This window comes from Etheostoma cragini, chromosome 24 (assembly GCF_013103735.1).
Source record: "Etheostoma cragini isolate CJK2018 chromosome 24, CSU_Ecrag_1.0, whole genome shotgun sequence".
In the NCBI taxonomy this organism is placed as follows: Eukaryota; Metazoa; Chordata; class Actinopteri; order Perciformes; family Percidae; genus Etheostoma; species Etheostoma cragini.
The window spans coordinates 1,530,238-1,549,208 of NC_048430.1; the positions used below are offsets into that span (position 1 = coordinate 1,530,238).

Below are 18,971 nucleotides of genomic sequence, written 5' to 3' on the forward strand. Positions count from 1 at the left end.
CTCTGAGAACAGCCAGCCTCTTCAGCAATAACCTTTTGTGTCTTTCCCTCCTTGTGCAATGTGTCGATGGTCGCCTTTGGACAGCTGTCAAATCTGAAGTCTTCCCCATGTTTGTGTAGGCTTCAGAACTGGACTCAGAGACCATTTAAAGCCCTTTGCAGGTGTTTTGAGTTAATCAGCTGATTAGTTTGTGGCACCAGGTGTCTTCACAATTTAACCCTTACACAATATTGTAATTTTGTGACACACGGAATTTTGGATTTTCATTTGTTTCCACTTCAAATCATCAAAATTAAATGAAATAAACATTTGAATGCATCAGTCTGTGTGCAATGAATAAATATAATGTACAAGTTACACCTTTTGAATGCAATTACTGAAATAAATCAAGTTTTTCAAAATATTCTAATTTACTGGCTTTTACCTGTATAGTCAGTGGATCAGGTCCCTATATGGACCAAAATATGGGGGTGGACTGGTAGCTGGAGAGGTACCAAACCCCTGACTGCTCGGAAGCCTTTTCTATGGGCCGCTTCCCCACATCTCTCCATTTAATGCATCTGTAGGTACTTAGCAAGTGTGTTTAATTCAGGACTGTGTATAGTAACAGAGTGCACATGTCCCCTTGTGGGATTAATCAAGTATACAATATTATAATAAAAAGTATAGCATGTTTTCCTTTTCTCACCAGAGGAGATTATCCGTTTACTGGGCAAATGGGGTTTGAGGGGAGAGTCATGCTTGTCGACCAGAGCTGGAAACGAGAGGCTGTCCGTCCTGCGCTTCCAAAGGAGCTAACAAACATGAAAGCATTTTTGACTGACGGGACACTATCGTCTGCAAGGACAAATTCACTGCAGAGGAAAACTGAAACAATCCTCAGAACTGGGGTGAAGAACTATGGCTCTGCAGAACAAAAACTTTTCTTTGCGAGACATAAGGTGCTTCTGATGTACTGCTAACATTGTATGTAAATAAAACAAATGCCACACACGAGAATTTGTTTTCTTGCATTCACCAAGGCAGGTTTAATAATGAAATAACAGATTCAGCTACACAGACACTCAAACATTCATTATACTAACATATACTCCATCTGGACAATACATATAGGACCACTGTGACTCATTTTTTAGGTCAATTCCAGTGCATTTAATATTTTGTTAAAAAGGTACAACTGGAATGTAATTTTGTTTCAAGCATCATCATACTCAACTGACATGACTTGAATGTTAGTTTTAGGTGTTGCTTTGTTAGTACGTCTTTTTGTATAATAAAACCATTTTTTAACAGAAGTAAACCGTGGATAATGGTCGGGAGTAAAGCCAAGCTGGTTGTGTGTTCTCTAACTTTGGGATCTGGATGTCCACATGATGTGTCCGTCGTCTCCGAGCCTGACGGCGCCGCTGGCCACCAGCTCCAGAGCTGCGGGGAAGGCTCGGTGCTCTGCCTCTCTGATTCTGTCCGACAGACTCTCCTCGGTGTCGCTGCACAGCACGGGCACTGCCTCCTGCACCACGATGGCTCCTGCGTCCACCTCTTCCTAAAACACAGAAGAACAAAACAAGGGCTGTGTGACTTGTTCAGAGGAAAGAGGTTTGGGTTAGGTGTAGGTAAGAGGACAATACTACACCTGGACTCACATTAATACCTGGACACTTGACTAATAATTTATGGTAAATGTCTTTTTAAAGCCAAAAGGTTTTTGTTATTGTTATTTACTTACTTCTTTTTCTGTACTGTATTCTTTTTGCTAAAAACCGATGCTGGAAGTTTCAATTTCCTTGCGGGAGTCATCCCAAAAGGATTAAGAAGGAAAAGTCTAAGTTTGATGTCTGGTGTTTCCACAGTATGCCATACTTACTGCTACAAAATGGACGGTGCAGCCAGCGACCCGTACCCCAGCCTGTAGAGCCTGCTTCTGGGCATTCACCCCCTTGAACGAGGGCAGCAGGGATGGATGGATGTTCAGCAGCTTTCCTGTCCCAGTAACAGACAAACACCCAATGTAAAAACACCTTCCTGTTACCCACTGCATCATCTCATGCCAATGTAAGAAACTTTGTTCAAACAGCTTTTTTCCACACACCGTTCCATTTCTTGACAAAAGTTCCCGTGAGGATCCTCATGAATCCAGCCAGACACACCAGCTCCACCCCAAATTCTCCCAGGACGCGATCGATGGTGCCATCAAACTCCGCTCGGCTCCCGTACTGTTTGTGGTCCACCACCTAAGTTGGGGTCAAGACATACACAACTGCATCAACAGAATTTAGGATTTTCAATGCTTTTGGTTCTCACTGTTTATTTACTTAAATTAAAATGCTTGTGTGTGTAGTCTTTGGTTCGCTGATATCACATGAGCTGAGTCCTCCACTCTATTCATCTATAAATATGTTTAATATTATACAAGTTTTGAGTTGTAAAAGATGCAGAACTTGTCATGCAGCTTGACAACTGCAATTTCCTGCCAACAAGTGTTACTCTAAAGACAGTAAACCGGTTGGAACTACAAACTTTTAGAATTACCAGGGAAAAGATAATATTGCTTTGCTTTTACATAACTCCACACTAGTTTGGTCTGTTGGATTTTACCCACCTGTAAATGGGAACTACCATGTCACAGGTGGGTTTGTTTTAGTGCAAATGTTCTTTGTAGACAAAAAAACAACAACTCATTATTAATAATAATATGTTTACCCGTGTCTGGATGCCGGCCAGCGATGCTCTCTTCAGGCCCTGGACTCCAGGTCTGTTGGAGATGACCACCACGATCTCTGCAGAGCTGGACGGACGCTTGGCCTGCTCTATCAGTGCCTGCAGGTTGGTGCCTGAGACAAACATACCCCAGGAGTTTTTAAACAGGTCCTAACAAAGTAAGTGGTTACGGTATAGAAATGAGAGCCGTATCACTCTTCTCCTTAGACTCAACAAGAAAGCCAATATGTATCCTTCCTAAAATGTTGAACTAATCCTTTAATTGTCTTGTGAGGCTCTCTCATTCAACTCTCATTCTTGGATCAATTAAAAAAAACACCTGTGCCAGAGATAAGAACAGCCACTCTGGTCCTCTTGCGGGGTGTAGTGATGTTGCCATGGCAACCACCGTTCTGCTCAACGCCCATCTGACCACCGCTGGAAGCGGGCCCCACATTCAGCAGGCTGTGTTTCAGGTTGCGGACCACCACAGGCTCTGACCCTGCGTGAAAAAATAAAAATGTTTATTAATTATTTCCATTCTATGAATATTACCTCTCCTTTGCGGTTGTAATTTTAAAAACACTACTTTAAGCCGTACTGTATTACATTACTGTCTCACCCTGCTGCTTGTGGGCCAGGGAACCCACGATCCAGGCCTCTTCATGTGCGTGGAGCTGGTGTAGGACCCTCTGAGCATCCAGGGGGGCCACCACCAGCACTGCCCCCAGGCCGCAGTTAAAGGTGCGGGTCATCTCCTCCTCGCTCAGACCCCCCTCCTTTTGGAGCCAGGAAAACACTGGGGGGATGCTCCATCGAGAGGCATCTGAGTCATGTATAAATGCCAAGAGGAAATATTAATGAGGAAAGGCTGCAGCCTTAAATAACTACAAAGTGACCTCTACATTTTCAAGAGGGGGGGGGGGGGGAGAACACAGAGTGGAGGGGAACTGTGCTGTAAATGTTTACATTCTTTTTTCATTCCTCCCCCCCCGCCTCACACAAGGTTATCATAAAAAGGTAATTGATTTCCAAAATGCTAATGCAGCTTTTTCCAAAAAGGTACACCACCTTTCCGGATTGCTGACGTCTTACATGCTTTCATCTCACCTAAATCAACTGCCAGTTCCCGGGGCAGCACCCGGGGGATGTTCTCCAGAAGCCCACCCCCTGTGATGTGAGCGTAGGCTTTGACAGCGCCGCTGCGAAGGATTGGCAGCAGCAGACGACTGTAGATCTTTGTTGGCGTCAGCAAAACCTCGCCTGGAAGCAGAGTTAACGTCAGATAATGGGCATCAAAATGTTAAAGTTGAACCTGAATATTTTAGTAATGCAGCCAAACAAATGACCTTTTTAATCCATTAAACAAACACTTCTGTAAAATTCCAGAAAATTGTGAAAAATGCATAAATGTCACAGTGTCCTAAAGTCCAAGATGATGTAAACAGTCAACAACCATTTGGGTAAGGGTTACAAAAGGTTAAAGGGTTATTCTTTACCACCAAATTTCATGGCTAGATTATTTATCAGCGAAAACAGAGACGTTCTGGCAAAGGGAGGGAAAATCCGTTGGCCATAGTTAATTGAAAGTGTGGTCTTAATATTGCACCAATAACAATAAAACTGCTACAGAGGCTATCAATTGTTTGGGGACACACACGGACACTCACACCTCTTTGTGGCTTAAAGGGTGACTTACCAACAGTCTGTCCTGACTTGCCAAAAGGAGACGGGGAGCTGTAGCTCAGGTTGGCCCTCTCCAGGACTTTGCGGACAAGGCTGAAGCCGTTGCTGTGGACCCCAGAGGAGGCCAGTCCGATCAGCAGGTCCCCCTCGGCGATGTCCCCGAGCCTGGGCAGCAGGGCCCCACGCTCCACTGCTCCAACACAGAACCCGGCCAGGTCGTACTCTCCTGGGGCGTAGACGCCCGGCATTTCTGCCGTCTCGCCACCTGGACGTGGACATGAAAAAAAGATGGGAGGGGAGTCAAGATCCAGTCCACTCAGCTCTACTTTTTTGAACCACTGCTGGTAACATAGGACCTCTTTCGGCTCATCAGCACGCCAAAATATGACTTTTTAGCTCACATACATCATCACACAGCATCTGGGAACCTGTTTTTACTGAAACCACGTTTCAGACTGGCTGAAAAATGTGTTGCATGGGGAGTACCAACTATAGGTTGGTTTAGGGTCCCAGATTGCAAAAAATGTCGAGATTGTTCCTTTTCAATTTCTGCTCAAAGAAATTAGGTTCCCCCCCCCCATATTTATGACCATTGTTGCTGGGCTCCCGTCATATTAATTATTTTATTTTAATCATGCCCAATATGTTTTTAACGTTTGTTTTCATGCTGTTTTTGTGTCTCACCGAGCAGAGCGCAGCCCGCCATCTCGCAGGCCTTAGCAACGCCGCCGACCACCGAGGCGGCAATGTCCACATCCAGGCTGCCGCAGGAGAAGTAGTCGAGGAAGAAGAGCGGCTCGGCGCCTTGAGCCAGCACGTCGTTCACACACATGGCCACCAGGTCCTGGCCCAGGCCGCCATGCTGGCTGCACGCCTGGGCAATCTGAGGATACATTTCTTTTGTAATTTTGCAAAATGCTTTACCAGCAAAATAAAACTGCGACAGAGAAGAGTTTCATCTGACTGATATTTTACTGGAGATTTGAAAAAGTCAGGTTTTTGCACCTTCATCACACTGGATCTTTCACACTTTCAATTAATGAGATTCATATTTCTGTTCAGGGGTTTTGAGAATTAATGTGTGTACAGATAAGAACATCTCCACTGCTGCTCTATTACTTCTGAGCCAAATGTGGATCAGATTTTGATTGGTTATTTCTTAGCCAATTTGGCATCTGCCTAAGCCTAATTGGAATGAGTTGAGGTTTTTAGTACTTTCATTTGGTCCAGGATTGTACAATCGGGGCCACATATTTGCAGTAACAACAAATGACAAAACATGACATGTGGCGAACAGTGGGCATAAAGGTTGATAGATAGGTCTTCCATAGTCTCAAAATTGGCAGGAAGGAACTGAAGTCCCACCTTGAGTTTGGTCCCCACTCCGTCTGTCCCAGATACCAAGATTGGGTCGACAAAACCTGCAGCCTTCAGGTCAAACAGCCCAGCAAAGCCTCCCAATTCTGCATTACACCCTGGGAATAAAAAGCCATTACATCCATGGTTACGGCTTCATCCCTTCTTTCTAGATTTGACTGAGTTTGTATCAGCGCTGTTGAATTTATTTCTGCAAACACACCATCAAAATGACAGCAATTAAAATTAAAAGTAATAAAAATACAATTTGTTTCTTAATGACAAAACTGTTTCAGTCAGCTGCTTGAAACAAGGAAAACAAGCACTGACAGATACAAGCATGTAATCATTATTTAGATGTACTACAAAATACTTTCTGGCCCAGTCTTTAGTTTTTGGACATGAAAATGAAGTTACCAGCACGGGACGTTGCCTTGGCCAGAGGCTTGATCATGTCCACCAGCTTGTTACCCGCAGCGATGTCCACTCCGCTGTCCTTATAGGTCAGCCCTCTGTCACAGACACATTGAAATATAACCCACTCAGGTGAGGAGCTGTTATTCCATCTTAAAGCTAGGTTCTGGTTATGTGAAAATTTAAAGAAATACTAGGACACAAGAACTTCCAAAGTGAAGTTTATTAATCATAAAGTTCTAACTTAAAAAAAACTACAATGTTCTGTAAAAACAACACAAAACAATAAATGGAATGTTGGAGTGCATGTGTGTCGCCTGTACGGCTATCACACACACCTGTGTTGGTTCAAGTGGGCGATGGCCCGGTGGCCGATGTCGCGGCGGTACACAGCACCCGGGAATCCAATGGCCGCCACGCCCTGGTTGGCCGCCTGCAGAGCAGTCTCCAGGGACGGCCTGACTGCGGTGACGGTCAGGACCCGCCCGCCGCTGGAGACCACGTCTCCCCCCTTCAGCGCGGTGCCAGCATGGAAGACTTGCAGCCCCGAGTCCTGAACCTGGGACAAGCCTGAGGATTAACCCAGGTGTTACTCTGTTATTTGTGAGTTCTGGATAACAGCAGATACATAGAAATACTCAAAATATAAAAAAATGTATAAGGATTTACTCCAGACCTTTAATAAACCCACTATGTGTAAAATGTTATATGATTATAACAACCTTCACAAATGTCAAACCCTTGTTTCATATAGTAATAACCTGAATATGTTTAACATTTCAGGTTGGTCAAAAACATCTAAATACATAAATATGTGCTCTGAGAAAACATAATTACCGTTTCATTTATTTTTTATATTAAACACAGTTACCGTTTGATTCAAATGTTTTTAAAGACTGCTTCTCCCTGACAAAAAACTAAAACCACTGGGAGGAAAATACCACTTGGCACACAGAAATGTTGGTGCAAACAGGAAGTCAGCATGGCAGATTGAATAAAATGATGTGAGAATTTCCTCCTGTGTCTGTCCTAGCAAAACCTCTGTTGTGCAGTGCATGTGCAGTGCAGTACCTGTGATCTCTACTCCTTTCTTGTAGGAGCCGGGGTAACCGGCGCTGGCCATAACCACAGTGACTGCCGAGCTGTCCTGGTGCCACACGGGGGCGGTGGAGACCAGTTTGCCGTTCAGGGTGTTCAAGATGACTTCATACAGGTCGCTCTTTAGGAGTGGCAGTAGCACCTGAAAGAGTTGACAGAACATATTTGATGTCCATTTATTAGAAGATCCAGTGATAGGTGCCTTGAGTCTAAGAAAACCAACCTGGCACTCAGGGTCGCCAAAGCGACAGTTGAACTCGAGGACCTTTGGCCCCTGCTTGGTCAACATCAGCCCTGCATACAGCACACCTGGACAACAAGAACACAACATATTTGAGATAAGACACAGGCTGTGTTTCAATAATCTGAAACCAGAAACCCATTGCAAACATAAAAACACAGAATACGGGGAACCTTTTGGACTGGACTATCTGAACCGGCAGCACGCTCCTTTCAAACAACCCAAAGGAAGAGCATGCTCAGACTGGCTAACATCATCTCTTCTGACTCCAATGTTTTACCTTATGAATACCAACTTTAAAGTCACTCTTTTATACATCAGTCTGTTCTCCTGCTAAATAAAAATTAGTGAGCTGCCAATTAAGATCTGGATCCGAGGACATCATGAAACATAATCTTTGCCATGGCTGTTGATATGTCTTCATCTTTGTACTAAATGTGTAACTGCTCAAAATGAATTTCATTGTAAACTGCCAATGAAGTTGTCAGTATCGTGTCCTATCGTACTGTCCTTGTGTATAGACAGAAAAAGAGCACTTGCCCACATAAGGGGTTCCCTCCTCCTTCATCCCGTCCACCGTCTTTTGAAGGACCGTCTCTCTGATCTGCTGCAGCAGCTGCTGGCTCACCTGCACACAGCCGAGAGACAGCATGAGCAGCATTAAAAACGGCTGCACTATATATATTTTTTTTATATTTCTTTATATAAATTGCAATTCAACACGCAATTTGTTGCATTTTAGAAGAATACTGAAAGCGGCAAAAATGCAGAGCCCATTTTAATATCCGTTTATTGCAAGTAATCTTGTTAACATGATATATCACAACGCTATTGCATATTTTCCTCATATTGTGCAGTACTAACATTTTACCAGTATTGAGCAAAATAAGGAAAGGACATGTGTACCTGAGGGGTGGGGCAGTAGGCCCCCATGCCGCCGGTGTTGGGCCCCAGGTCGCCGTCCTGCAGCCGTTTGTGGTCCTGTGCTGGAGGCATCGGAGACACTGACGAGCCATCGGTGAAGCACAGACACTACCAAAAACGAGAAGGGCCAAGGATTAACATCATGTCAGTTTTCCTCATTCATACCTGAAGGTAAAGTTAGCAGGATTCTGTTCTGGATGTGACTAAAAGTCCCAAACTCACAGACACTTCCTCTCCCTCTAGCAGCTCTTCAACCACCACGGTCTCCCCTGCAGTTCCAAAGGCTCGGTCCTGCAATGCACAGTGTCAAAGAAAAAGGATTACCTTTGAACAAACGGAAGACACATCCTCAAAGGACACACTCACTCACTCACTCACTCACTCACTCACTCACTCACTCACTTACTTACTTACTTACTTACTTTTAGGAGGTTACAGAATAAAAAGCTTTACACAAACAAGGTTACTTTAATACAAAAACGTATATGTAGAAACTCTAGCCAACAAAAGAAGGAATCCACTGACTGGCTAGGGTTACAAACACTTCGAGCCCAGAATCATACTGGCAAACTCTCTCTACAGAATCCACCCCGGTTTTGATTCATCAGAGCCAGATTGAATGTGCGACAGATTGATGAAGTTAGGCTTTACTACAGTCATTCTACAGAAAGTACTTAACTAAATATTCCAGGAAATTCTCTTAGCTTTGCACTCCTTGCTAACATAACTGCCGAGATGAACGACCATACAGATATGTATTTAATAGCTTCACACCTGCATGATGTCCATCACAGCCTGACAGGCCTCGTCCTGATCTGAAGCCACAATGACCCCCTTGCCTGCAGCCAGCCCGCTGGCCTTCACCACCAGCGCGGGGAAGTCGGCCCTGGAGACCCCAAAACAAGGAAATAAAATCAGTAGGAAAAATCAACATATTTTCACAAAAAAAACACATCTGGAACAGATGCTACATCGCTGATATGTAAAATGTTTTTGTGTGTGTGTGTGTGGCTCATTTAACATTAGCAGTGCATTGTGTGGGAATGTGTTTGGAATCCATATGGATGAAGGCTGTCAAAAGATGGCAGCTGCTCTGCCCAACCAACCATTTGGCTGAGTAGAAAGGATTCTTTTTCTGTCGGTACAAGTTGCTCTCACGCTTTATATGGTGGGTTGTTTTTGAGGGTACTCTCATATGAAAAGCAATCATCACATCTTAGATCATTAACTCATGAAACCATCTGAGAGACAAAACTCCACTAGAGTTATCATTTTCTGTTACGGTTTGAATGTTGTGTGTTTAATGGCTCTGGAAACAAAACTCTACAACTTTGCTGCTGGAAATCCACACTGATTTAAGAAATGTGTTATTGTTCTACCAAAAACAGCAGGAACCATGCAGTTAGCACTTTCCTCCCTCTGCTAATTACTTAATTCATTAGCTAGCTGGACAATGCCAGTGGAGGAGGACATCTCTATTTAGATCCTAGAAGTTCACTGAAAAACGTAAAGTGTCCCTGCATGCCATTCTTTATACTACCAAATATTTTTGGGACCTGTGCACAAAAACACTCCTCCAAAGATACAAATGTTGTGTATTCTACTGACGTGCGGATGTATTTGCAGGCCTCTTTGGGGTCAGTGAAAGAGCCATAACGGGCTGTGGGAATGCCGTGGCGCTCCATGAAGGCCTTGGAAAAGCTTTTGCTGGCCTCCAACTGAGCGGCTTTCGCAGAAGGGCCAAAACAGGGCACTCCGGCCGCCGTCAGGTCATCGACCATACCTGGAAGAGACGGAACAGTTAAAAGGGAAAGAGATAGTCGGAGAAAGGGACCATAGTTAATATCAGGGATCTTCAACAAGGGGTCTGGAAGCATGAACCCAACATATTAGCAAACATACATCCCCCACTACTTAATGGCAGATAGGAAAGGGAGTCCCCATGGCCATCCACATATAGTTAACCCTAAGGATTCACTGTGCCATATGTACAGTATGTTGAACCTTTAAAACCTCATTTATAAAATGTGTAGACTATTTGAATGCAAAAAAAGTATGTAAAAAGGCTTTAGGCCACCCTAAAGGTTATTGTAAGCCAAGTTTAATTTGCAATTTTATTTTATACAATATCTGTAGTAGGGGGTCCCTGCTCCTTCTCTCCTTAAGGGGTCCTTTGAGTAAAACACATTGAAGACCCCCGCTTCATGATGGAGCTCACTTACCGGCTGCCAGAGGAACCTCAGGTCCGACCACCACCAGCCCCACATGATGATCCTTACAGAACTGAGCCAAGATGGCGTGGTTACTGACCGACACCTCTGCACGGAGAGAGTGATCAATTCATCAGCTGATGATGCTATAAATCAACATAGCATTATACATCCTATTAAGCTAATTATGTCATTAATTCAACAATCGCATAAAATTTACAAGTTTCTCTTCACCTTGTACACGAGTGCTATATTTATAAAAACACGTTTATGGATGATGTTAAATATAAGATCAAACCATCTTCTTTTATTTATTTATATATATATATATATATATATATGGGGGACCTGGGGTGTATTGTTTATGTTACTCACAGTCTTTATGCAAGAAAGCCAATAAGCAGGTTTCTTATATTGCCAAATTATTCATGCAAGTCATTTCTCTAGGCAAATAAGCATGCCATTCACTAGTTAAACCTCCTTAAATTCACATATTAATTGGAATTCTTTGTTTATCAATTAAACATCTCTGTGTTTGAGACTGGTGGTCAGACTAAACCAGACATTTCAACTTGTGACATTCCATGGACTACAGTTAATTCATTACCCGAGAAAACAAAAGACAAATGAATTCAAAATTAAAATAATTGTGTGCCTAGATGAGCTCAGATGGTGGAGCGGATGCACGTGTATACAGATGTACTCCTCAACGCAGTGGCCGCGGGTTAGATTCAGACCTCCAGCTCTATGCTGCATATCCCCCCCACACTCTCTCTCCCCTTCCACGTCTTCACTTGCATGAGAAAATAAAAAGACCTAAAAATGCCCCCAAAAATAATCTATATAAAAAAAAAATTCAATAAAATTATCAGTTGCAGCCAGAAGGTACTCCTTTCTTGTACCTACTGCATTTTATAAATCAGACATGCATTGGGCTTCATGGTTTCTCAGCCCGGATTTTAGTTTTGGTCGGATTCCATCTTTGAAAAGGAGTAAACTGAACTAAGGAGCTTCTGGGTTTGCATTTACCAGAGTTGCTGATCTTCCCACAGTTAGCCGTGCCTGCATTCCCCGGGGCCACCAGGACCTGCTGAATCTGGGGCGACTGGGCTAGCTTCCAGGCAAGCGCATGCTCCCGTCCACCACTGCCGACCACCAGCACCTTCTCTGCCATGGCACCTGAGCGACGAGGATATAAGAGATCCCGGCAGTTGGGCTTAAACTGAAACCATTCACCAGCCAGTAGGACCGAATTCTTTACTTTTCACTCACTGACCAAATTCCCATCTTAGTATAGTGTATTGAAAAAAAGCCTCATGATTCAACAGCATATTTCAATACCTAAGGAGCAAATGGTTTGTGCCGTAATGTGTGAGGTTGTAATTTGTTTAGTTAAAACAGATTTTAAGGAATAGAAAAAAAGCATTGTTCAGGAACCGGTATGGAAAATATTTTTAATGAAACCCAGCACTACCAGCCAGGGCTTCTCATTTGGCTCCAACTTTGTAAAGTATCTATTTAATTTGCATGCAAAGATTGACCTATAACGAAAGGACTTCCCTAAGCTGTGAGGAAGCAATGACCTTTTGCGAGGCCTAGGGTCTTACATTATCTTGTAATGCCACACTAAACCGGATCCAATCAACTAGAAAAAAAACACAGGTCTACAATTAAACGGCATGGTCAAATCACCATCAACTGCAAATGGGCTCATCTGCGTGTAAAAAACAAGGCCATTATCAGGTTGATATACAGCGAAATATCTGCCTTAGCCTTCGTTTGGCAGTGCAGTGCATCTCTCTCTCTTTCTATTTACCAAACGCAATGACTAGATCACAATTTTCTTTATTGAAGCAAACCAATGTTCAGTTAAGCAAGCATTTATTTTATAATTGCACATGTAGAGGATATAATATGCTGATTTTAGAATTATTCAGGAGGCATGCAAATACCTTATCTTAAATACTTATGAATGTTTCAACCATCTAAAGTTGGATTTTGAATTTCCACTGTATGTGAGAGATTTTACAATGAATAGGAATATTGGTCTTATCTCAAGTAAAACATGATATGCATTGTCACACAATGTAAATTTACTCAACAGAAAGCCAGTGTCCCTCATAACACATTAAAAACCTGAATTATTGTCACTGGTGTTGGGTCTAATGTGTTAAACTACCTTAACTTAAAAATTATTCACTTTTACCCTCAAATGTAATTTAAAAAAAATACACTTTTAACTCAAATGAACCAAGGTCAGAGGACAAACCACCCAATCTGCAGTGACCTGGGGATTTTGTAATTGCATTGTTTACTATAGTAAAGAGCCGGCTGGGCAGATACCTTGTCTGTAATCTGCATTGAACACTATTGGAAGCAGATACAGTACAAAGGGGTGAGTGTTGCACAGGGTGTGCACGTGTTCCCCAATTAGTCAAATCTCTGGCTTTGATTGAAATCACTCCACTCATGTGACTCACGTAAAGGAGCAAATCCAATCCAACAATGCATGCTTAAAGACAAAATAACCAATATGGAGGTAATTAAGGATCTTTTTTCTGATATAACGCTCCACTATAAGTTTAACAACATAACTAAAATTAGAGCATCAATTAGCAATCCCTTTATTGCAGTGGACTTGTGTAAAAAATATGCCAACTAAGTTAATACAGGCATTTCACGTACATTATCATGTCCGTATGCCTGCACATACAGGTACATATCTGCACTTTAACAGGATGGAGGCTGTCTACATCCTGAAGCAATCTGTTCTTAAAAAATAACTAGTAACTAACATCAGTGGGTTTTCGGTACTAGCTAGTAAAGCATGTGCACGATGCATTTATGCTGCTTTTGCATTCAAACATTAACAGTAATGAGTTTAGCACATAAACAAGTGTTGAAATGAAAATCTAGCATGCTGTTTTGAAACTCACCTGTGTGTTAGTGTGTGCGTGAGAAGCAGCAAATAGCGGGAGCCCAGTTCAGGACAGCAGTCTCAGTCTCAGTATCTGCTCTGCTCTCAGCCTATTGACCGTGGAGGCAAAGTATGTCATCACCACACCACACCAGACACACACACATACACACATATATCCACATACACACAGCACGTGGATCCAATAACACCATGATGTCGCGCTAAACACTAACAAACGCTACGCGAAGTTAGCATAACGTGCTAAATAGAATAAAACATGCAAAGTCATCGTTGTTTCCCGTTTCGTTTATGTACGCTTACCTTTACATGCGGCCCAAGCTACTTTTCTTTAACAAGTTTGGAGATTTTTGAACTTCCTCGGGGTGTAACTGTCAAGTGCATCATGGGAAGTGTAGTTAATTAGCAACGGAGTGCAAAGTTCCCCAAAAAAGGCCTCCATCTCTGCGCCGTGGATTTCAAAATAAAAGTATTTTTGATGTTTACCCTAATGCTCTGACGAGCCACTGTAATCATTGATATTCTCTGCCTTTGAGGCAAAGTTTGTCTGCTACTAGTTTGATTGTGCAATAAGACAATAACAAAAGCCATAGATATTGATCATTTTGAGGATATTTGTCCTTTGTACTGCAGTGATGGAGAATAACTACATGCATGAACTAAGGTACTCTCAGTACAATTTTCATGTACTTTACGCTGTACTTCAACTCCACTATATTCTTGAGGAAAATTTGCACTTTCCACTTCATGTATTTATATCTATTATTAGTTACTTTGCAGATTACATGCTATACCTAACATGCCATTAAAAAATATGACCAGTTAAACTACACAAGTAGAGAGATTAGCTGCATCTTTAACAGTAAAAAGCTTCTTACACCAGAATACATTATTGATCATTAAATAAAAACACACAAACAATATAATTGTATAACAAAATGAGTACTTTATTTTAAAGTATATTTTGTGATAATACTACCAACATAGTATTATTACTTGTTAATACTACTCAATTATTTGCTACTTTTACTAAAATATAATATAACTCTATCAGTTATTACAATTAACTTTAGATTTTGCAGGTTGATTCACAACTAGCCTAAATGCATTTATATATGAAACAAATGTGTCATACAACATACAGTAACATTTATAGAACTGACGTGTGGAAAAGTGAGCTGGCAAGAGATTATTCTTTAATTGTGCCAACATCTAAGTACGCTGGCTGCAACGACTCTACCACCTTCTGTTCTTAATGTGGCCTTTGGAGCGAGCAGAGTTTAGACTGCTGATATATAAGCTTTTGACTGTGGGGACATAAGAGCTCTGTAATATAAGCTGGAGCTCTGCCATTTATTGCTTTCAAAGAAATCAATATGTTCTGAAAGTCAATCCTAAAGTTAACTGGAAGAAGGTGTAAAGTGGCCAAATAGGGGATGATGAGATTGGCTCTCTAGTCTGAGAGTATGGATGCAGCAAGGAACAGATGAGGGAAAGCTTTATGCAATGTTACAGATGTATTAAAAAGGAGAGTCCTTTCATTATTTCAAACATACTTTATTCAAGTAATTAACTGACATGAAACTGTTGGAAATGCATTGCAAAAAAGCAGGTACCAGTGATATAAATGAACATTGATAACAGTGTGTTGGTGAAGATATTTTCAGCTGTTTGATGACATGTGGAAACTTGCTGCAAAAGGATGCTTGTGCAGCTTAGGTCAGAGAACAGATGTTGTATAACAATGAGTAATACATATTGATTTTTGTTTCTTGTCAGATGTCGTCATGGTGGATATCTGCTTATCCTACTCATCATAGGATCAATAGTGTTTTTGATTTTTTTACGTCCCAATGTATAGGTCTTCAAGCTTTAAGTCCATGAATAGCAGTCCAGTTAGAACAAAGGGAGTTCAGGAGCATTGAGGAGTTCTTGTCCTAACTTGGTCTGTCGTACAGCGAACAGTGTGATGCCTGAACTGTATGCTGCGGGGATCTTGATGTGTGTTAACTTGGGTGGACCTTGTTCCTGTTGCTCGTCAAGGACCATCTGCCTCACTTGACCTAATAGGAAGGAAATAGAGGTGAAAACACATACAACGGATGAAAAAAAATCGGCTTAAATAAAACCTAAACCCTAAGTAACTGCCTTTACCTTCCACATCCAGGGCCTTCCAGCGCTGGTCAGACTGACTGTCTGATAAGCCGGACAGACAACAATCTGGCGTCAGTCTCTGCAGGACGTCTTCTCGACGAATCAGCAACACAGACTCACTGCAGAGTCTCTGGTGCACCTCTTCTTCACTTTCTGAAAAATAACTTTATTTATATTTATCTATATCAGGAGATTTAATTATTTAATTAAGAATCTACAATGTAAATAATCAGGAAAACAAAGAAAGCGCATAGAATGAGAAGGTGTGTCCAAACTTTTGGCCTGTACTGTATATTTATAAGATAACATTGTTGAATATTGCTGTAATGATATATTACATACATAAACAGATATTCAGATATTTGTACCTTTTTCTGCTGCGTTTTGTAACATAATGTTACTGAACAATTTGAACATTAAATTGAATGTAAAAAGTACCATTAAAAAAAGAATACGTTACATTTTAAAGTGCATTGTTCTGATCATTTCTTTAAAAAAACCTCAAGAGTATCTTTGGTATTATATTTATATTTAAGCTTATATCCCAATAACACAAAAAAAGAAAGATTTATTGTGCTGCCCTTCTTTGCAATCACTCACCTACATCTAAAGGATTGGTCATGAACACAGCATTAGGTGCAACACCAAATATGAGCTGATGGTGCCAGGCGTCGGGCACCTCCTCTCCTTCAGGTACAGCCAGCTGCATGTTCATGGTCGCCACGGGAACAGCACCGTTTTGGATCCAGCGTGCCAGCCAGGGGACCAGTCGGACCAGCCGCCGAGGGTGAAGGTGGAAGAAGCGACCCACTACCTTTCCCTTACTGGCCTCCTCTGCTCCTCGGATGAGCTGAGCGTGAGTTGCACCTAAAAGAAGAAATAATCCTAATTTTTTTTATCAAAACCTTTAAGATCATTATTGAAATACAGAAACTTATATTGTACTTGTAGTATCTGAGACCAATGAACAAAAAGTGTTTTCTTTTCCACTCAGAGCCTCACGTGTGTGATGACAGCTTGAGTTAAACGCCTGAAATGTCAATGCAAAAATTGGGTAACAGAGCTGAAAGAGTCAATTACAGTGGCTCCCCGAGAGACATACACCTCTTTGTCTAATTTAGGAGGGTACTTTTGAATTTTGTCTGGTTGACAGTGCAGCCAGCTGTCACTCTGGCAGGAAACCCTGCTTACGTGTTCACGGCATTGCAGAGTCTCGTTCAGCAGGGAAGCTTTCTGTGACACCAGAGGCCCAGCTGAGAAATGCCACCAATACAAAGTCATGATTTATGTATTCATATTTCATTACCTGAAATGTTTTAAGTATGCAGATGATACAGACTTGTAGGGGCACCAAAAGCCTGACAAATCATCCTTGGGTGGATTTGAGGAAAGTAGGGACTTCATTAAATGGTGTTTTGAGGTCAATGAGAGTAAAACAAAGGAAATTGTTAGAGATTTGAGATGTAGTAGAGGAGAAGTCCCACTCGCCAAGGTTAACAATGAACCCATCATAAGAGTTAGCAGGGATAGAGATTAAGTGTGATGTACTCTGAACTGTAAAGGTAGAAGAAAACTGTTCTTCTGTCGGCTGGCCTACAGAGCAACTTGCCCTTTGGTATGATTTTCCCATTTGAAAAACATGCTCAACCTGGACCAGAAAGGCGAGTAGGGTCAAAGGGTGTGACCAGCTCCTGACTAAGCTGTCGGGGCAGTGGAAGGATTCTGCAATGGACAATGACAGCAGCCAGGTTTAGCAAGTCTTTTGTCCCTTCAGTAATTAGACTGGTGAATAAGAGGGACAGTACAAAAGCACAGGATCTGATGGTATTTTGGTCAGAGCTATCTGTAGAAATCTGCAATATTTAATGGCGCAATATATATATTCATATTTACATGCATTTATTTACCAGTAGATTATACAGCTGTGGGACATTCACAGGGATTGTGTAGCCCACTGCGCATAGTATTTATGAGTGTGTAAGGTTACCCTTAAAACTAAGAAAAGACAACACTTGTGTCATATTGCAAAATCCAAAATTTAAGACGATATCTAGTCCTATATATCAATTTTGATGTAATATTGCTACATTGCCTAGTTCTAGTATAAAGTTGCATTACATTGAAATCCTCAAGTAAAGTACAAGTACCTGGAATGTACCTAAGTCCAGTACTTGACTAAATATACTTAGTTACACTTCACCAATGCCACAAAGGTGGAGACAAAGCCAGGGGCCCCACAGCTGGCCCCCCTGTACATCAGGACATCTACCGGCTTCACTCCGGGACAGCAGGTAGTCGGGCAGCGGGGACTCGTTCCTCCTCAGCCTTGTTTGGACGCAGCGGTCTGCTTCCTCAGGGGCCACAGCCACGCCGAGGGCCCTCAGCACGTCCACCACAGCTGTGGCCCCGCAGGCAGATGCTCCTATCTGCAAGGTCTGCCTCTCCAGAGCCTCCTGGAAAGACCACAGCATGGCCTTATCTGCTCCTGCCTCCTCCTCTTCCTCCTCCTCTTCATCACCTCCATGGACCTGCCACTCACACACTGCCTCCATCTGAGGGCCTCACCTGCAAACACAGGGTTTAAGGTTTTAAAACTCCACACACCATGCATATCATGCTGAAGTATCTGTAACAATATCTGTGTGAAGTGCATCAGTACATGTACATGTAGAGTGACATTACATCGCAGCGCAAAACAGTTCAATACGAGGTCAACGTACCCACTTCAAATGTTAAAACATTGTATTGTATGAAGCTAGTTTCCATTTATAGCCACTGTTGTTGCTTTAAATGATAACCCTGCTTCGAGACTATGCTACCGCAAGTCTATTTCAGTTTTAATTTAAATAAAATGGACTTAAATCTTTACAGAGATATAATAAATTATGTCTTACCATCTCCCAAAACAGCAGACAGAAGACGAGAGCGACATAAACAAACAAGCAACGAGCTGCGCATGCGTGGTTCTACCTTCAGTGCTTTCATTACCGGTTGGGCAGAGAGGCAACGGGACAACTAGCGCCCCTGCTGGCCGCGTTCAGCCATGAGAAAACACAAGGAAAACAGGATTCCCAAGTGGAACTCTGCAGCATTTAAATAAAACAAATGTAAATAAAAGTAAATGGTCAAACATATTTCAAATATCTAAAGGAATATACAACCATTCTCAAGATTAAATACAAGAACATTTCTCTAAATTGCTCTATCTTGAGTCATGTTGAATCAGAAACGTCTTTTCTTTTTCAGTTATTTG

At 42.0% G+C, this 18,971-nt stretch overlaps 3 protein-coding genes across 7 annotated transcripts in view; 1 reads left to right on the plus strand and 2 right to left on the minus strand.

The window, feature by feature from the left end:
• The window catches only part of n6amt1 (N-6 adenine-specific DNA methyltransferase 1), a 2,892-nt gene extending 1,899 nt beyond the window's left edge, over window positions 1-993 (plus strand). The window contains exons 6-7 of one of the 2 annotated variants that reach the window (XM_034864556.1): window positions 692-703; window positions 734-810. In XM_034864556.1, the coding sequence (XP_034720447.1) occupies window positions 692-703; window positions 734-798 (77 nt within the window). In that variant the 3' untranslated portion in view covers window positions 799-810. Of the gene's footprint in view, window positions 1-691 lie in introns of both variants that reach the window. The other variant, XM_034864555.1, reaches the window with a different exon arrangement.
• A 141-nt stretch (window positions 994-1,134) lies between these two features.
• gart (phosphoribosylglycinamide formyltransferase) lies at window positions 1,135-13,993 on the minus strand. 2 transcript variants are annotated; one of them, XM_034864423.1, is made up of 23 exons: window positions 13,868-13,993; window positions 13,563-13,656; window positions 11,656-11,805; window positions 10,639-10,734; window positions 10,025-10,199; window positions 9,191-9,302; window positions 8,639-8,707; window positions 8,399-8,524; window positions 8,033-8,120; window positions 7,475-7,560; window positions 7,225-7,393; window positions 6,492-6,723; window positions 6,157-6,251; window positions 5,749-5,858; window positions 5,068-5,266; window positions 4,397-4,648; window positions 3,808-3,960; window positions 3,320-3,523; window positions 3,038-3,199; window positions 2,701-2,831; window positions 2,090-2,231; window positions 1,865-1,980; window positions 1,135-1,543 (listed from the first exon to the last, which is right to left on the minus strand). In XM_034864423.1, exons 3-23 carry the CDS (start codon window positions 11,798-11,800, stop codon window positions 1,346-1,348), a joined length of 3,060 nt encoding a protein of 1,019 aa, XP_034720314.1. In that variant the 5' UTR covers window positions 11,801-11,805; window positions 13,563-13,656; window positions 13,868-13,993; the 3' UTR covers window positions 1,135-1,345. The 2 variants fall into 2 exon arrangements, with proteins under 2 accessions (XP_034720314.1, XP_034720315.1); XM_034864424.1 differs by having other exon boundaries at window positions 13,563-13,653; window positions 13,868-13,966.
• Window positions 13,994-15,105: 1,112 nt separating this feature from the next.
• Window positions 15,106-18,703, minus strand: LOC117939304. 3 transcript variants are annotated; one of them, XM_034864539.1, is made up of 5 exons: window positions 18,613-18,703; window positions 17,988-18,283; window positions 16,319-16,585; window positions 15,719-15,871; window positions 15,106-15,627 (listed from the first exon to the last, which is right to left on the minus strand). In XM_034864539.1, exons 2-5 carry the CDS (start codon window positions 18,268-18,270, stop codon window positions 15,461-15,463), a joined length of 870 nt encoding a protein of 289 aa, XP_034720430.1. In that variant the 5' UTR covers window positions 18,271-18,283; window positions 18,613-18,703; the 3' UTR covers window positions 15,106-15,460. The 3 variants fall into 3 exon arrangements, with proteins under 3 accessions (XP_034720430.1, XP_034720431.1, XP_034720432.1); XM_034864540.1 differs by lacking the exon at window positions 18,613-18,703 and adding an exon at window positions 18,439-18,552; XM_034864541.1 differs by lacking the exon at window positions 15,719-15,871.
• Between the last annotated feature and the right edge of the window lie 268 nt (window positions 18,704-18,971).